Source organism: Elaeis guineensis, chromosome 3, assembly GCF_000442705.2.
Source record: "Elaeis guineensis isolate ETL-2024a chromosome 3, EG11, whole genome shotgun sequence".
In the NCBI taxonomy this organism is placed as follows: domain Eukaryota; kingdom Viridiplantae; phylum Streptophyta; class Magnoliopsida; order Arecales; family Arecaceae; genus Elaeis; species Elaeis guineensis.
Window position 1 is genome coordinate 113763387 of NC_025995.2, and position 3070 is coordinate 113766456.

General features: G+C 52.8%; 1 protein-coding gene across 1 annotated transcript; it reads left to right on the forward strand.

The window, feature by feature from the left end:
• The first annotated feature begins 1650 nt into the window (after window positions 1-1650).
• LOC105040781 (uncharacterized) lies at window positions 1651-2531 on the forward strand. The gene has a single exon (XM_010917466.4). The coding sequence runs from the start codon at window positions 1793-1795 to the stop codon at window positions 2471-2473; it is 681 nt and encodes a 226-aa protein (XP_010915768.1). The 5' UTR covers window positions 1651-1792; the 3' UTR covers window positions 2474-2531.
• Window positions 2532-3070: the final 539 nt, after the last annotated feature.

A 3070-nucleotide genomic window follows, 5' to 3' on the forward strand; every position in this document is an offset into this window, starting at 1 on the left:
GGGAGCCGGACTCCACCCACGACTTCACCTGCAGACTTCGTTCGGACTCCTACGGGAGCCGGACTCCTCCCACGACTCCAGCTGCAGGTAAACTCCGTCCGGACTCCTACGGGAGCCGGACTTCGCCCCTGACTTTAATTGCAGGTAGACTTCGTCCGGACTCCTACGGGAGCCGGACTCCGCCCATGACTCCAGCTGCAGGTAAACTCCGTCCGGACTCCTACAGGAGCCGGACTCTGCCCACGACTTCACCTGCAGACTCCGCCCGGACTCCTACGGGAGCCGGACTCCACCCACGACTTCACCTGCAGACTCCATCTGGGCTCCTACGGGAGCCGGACTTCGCCCACGACTCCACCTGCAGACTTCGCCAGGACTCCTACGGGAGCCGGACTCTGCCCGCGACTCTGATTGCAGGTAGACTTCGTCCGGACTCCTACGGGAGCCGGACTTCACCCCAACTCCAACTGCAGGTAGACTTTGCCCGGACTCCTACGGGAACCGGGTCTCGTCTCCAACTCCGACTGAAAGAAGACTTCGTCCGGACTCCTACGGGAGCCGGACTCCGAGCTTCTCTCAGACGGGTGGCCAGCCACCTCTCTCCGCCAGACACTCCAGCCGAACTTCGACCGACAGGCCTGGGCCCACTGGTAGGCCGCAGTAACGGCCACAACACTGCTCCACCTCCTGCGACGGATTCCGCGCGGCTCAATCACTCCCTGGCAGGCCGCAGTAACGGCCACGACACTGCTCCACCTCCTGCAACGGATTCCATGCGGCTCCATCACTCCCTGGCAGATCGCCATAATGACCACGATTCTGCTCCACTCCCTGCGACGGATACCGCGCGATTCCTCCCACCTCTTGACAAGTCACGACAACGGACGCCGTTCCACTACTCGCAACAGACTCCACGTGGCACGTCCCGGCGGTGGCCACGATCCCACTCCACTACTCTTCGCAATAAATTCTGCCTGATTCTGGACAGCCCACTGCCAGACGGTTACGGATATCGCTATCAGTCTACTGCCCCCTTCGCCTATAAAAGGGGGCCCCAGATACGTTATTCTCTAAGCTCTATTTTCTATCCCAAAACTCTGCTAAAATTTTTGTTCGAGCACTCCATTCTTGTTGAGGCAGAGAACTGACTTGAGCGTCGGAGGGTCTTGCCGGAGCAACCCCATCTCCGGTTTAGATTTCTTTTGCAGGTCCCGACGGTGACCGCGACTCCTTCGACTCCAGCTTCTCCGACGCAAGCGGATTTTTACACCAACAATTGGGTATTATGGTGGGTGGGATTATAGGAATCTAGAAAAAGCCATCATCAATAGTGGCTATTGAGATGGGCATCGATTCCGATTGGGATAAGCAAGTGATTTTAATTGCAAATTCATGACAGGATTTGGCCATTAGCCCATTAAAATAGATTCATTTAAATAGTATATTATCGGATCCGATCTAATTTAAATATTTAATGAGATAAATAAATTAGACTGCTGATACGATCGGATTGATGAATTAGGTCATATTTTATAGTTTCTACGGGCCATGCAATCATTTATTGTTAATAAGATATTTTAGGCAATATGATAACTCCGAATGCCAGTCCAGCTGCCCATAATTAAACCTGCTTTAAGAAAGGCAAAAAAAAAAAAAAAAAACAAAAACAAAAAACTAGAAGAGAGAGAACACAAACCGAATCACCACTTGTAGTAATGCACCCCCTCAATCCCTTTCCCATATCCCCCACCAAATATTCGAGTCCCCACTGCCATCCCCAGTCGCCGCCGCCATGTCCGCCGAAAGCGAGCACGGCACCCCCCTCGCCACAGCCGCCGCCGCAGCCGACCGCCCCACCAGCGACAAGAAGGACACCTCTACCACCACCCCGACTCCTCCCTCCTCCCACCGCCGCCGTCGCCGCTGCCTCATCTGCTGCGGCTCATGCACCGCCCTCGTCGTCGTCATCGCCGTCGTCCTCGTCATCATCGCCCTCACCGTCTACAAGGTCAAGGAGCCGGTCATGACCATGAACTCCGTCTCCATCAAGAACCTCAACATCAACCTCCGCTCCTTCCTCTCGATCAACCTGACGATGGTCGCCGACATCTCGGTGGAGAACCCGAACGCCGTCTTCTTCCGCTTCGGGGAGAGCACCACCACCCTCTACTACCGGACGCGGGAGATAGGGGTGGCGTACGGACCTCCCGGGACGGCCGGGGCCCACAAGACTTTCAGGCTCAACGTGACGGTGGACGTGATGGCCGGCCAGCTTCTCGCCGATCCCCATCTGATCGGCGATCTGCTGGGGGGGAAGCTGGACGTGACCACGTCGACCAAAGTCGGTGGCAGAGCGAAGATTTTTCTGATCATCAAACACCATGTGGATGTGTTGATGAACTGCAGCCTGACGCTGGCCGTGTCCGACCAGTCGATTTTGGCTCAGAGTTGCAGCCAGCGTGTGTGGCTATGATTTATGATCATTTTGGCACAGATTTCATGTCAATAAACTCATAGGTTTTAAATGGAAATATTTTGATCCATGCTCGCTAACAGGTAGCTGAGATGGGATTTGGGAGCAGACACCTATACATACGCGTATAGAAAATTATTATGCACTCAGGCTTTATTCCGGGCTCGGATTTGGAGATTGGTAACTCTGTCTATGATTGAAATAGGAGTTAACAAGATGCTGCCCCCTTCCTATGATTGAGACAAATATGAAGACAGAACACAAGGAGGAGAAAAAGGAGAGGCAAGGGTGCGCCCAGCCATGAAAATTTTGAAGTATCTTCTGGGCGGTTGAGCGCACACAGCCCAAACAGTCGAGCATTTGTTTCCCTATAAATCTCCTAACAAATCAGTTAGTACCGATGCACGGCATTAGAAACGGATCGAATGTCAATACACCAAACTAATTTTATACCAAATATATCAATATCATAACAAGATATCAATATGAGGTCTGTACCGAGATAGCGAATCTGGCTTCACACAATATGAATATGCACCTCCACCTTTTGAAGGGAGGTGTGCATAACTCATGTTTGAGCACGAATGGATTTTGCTT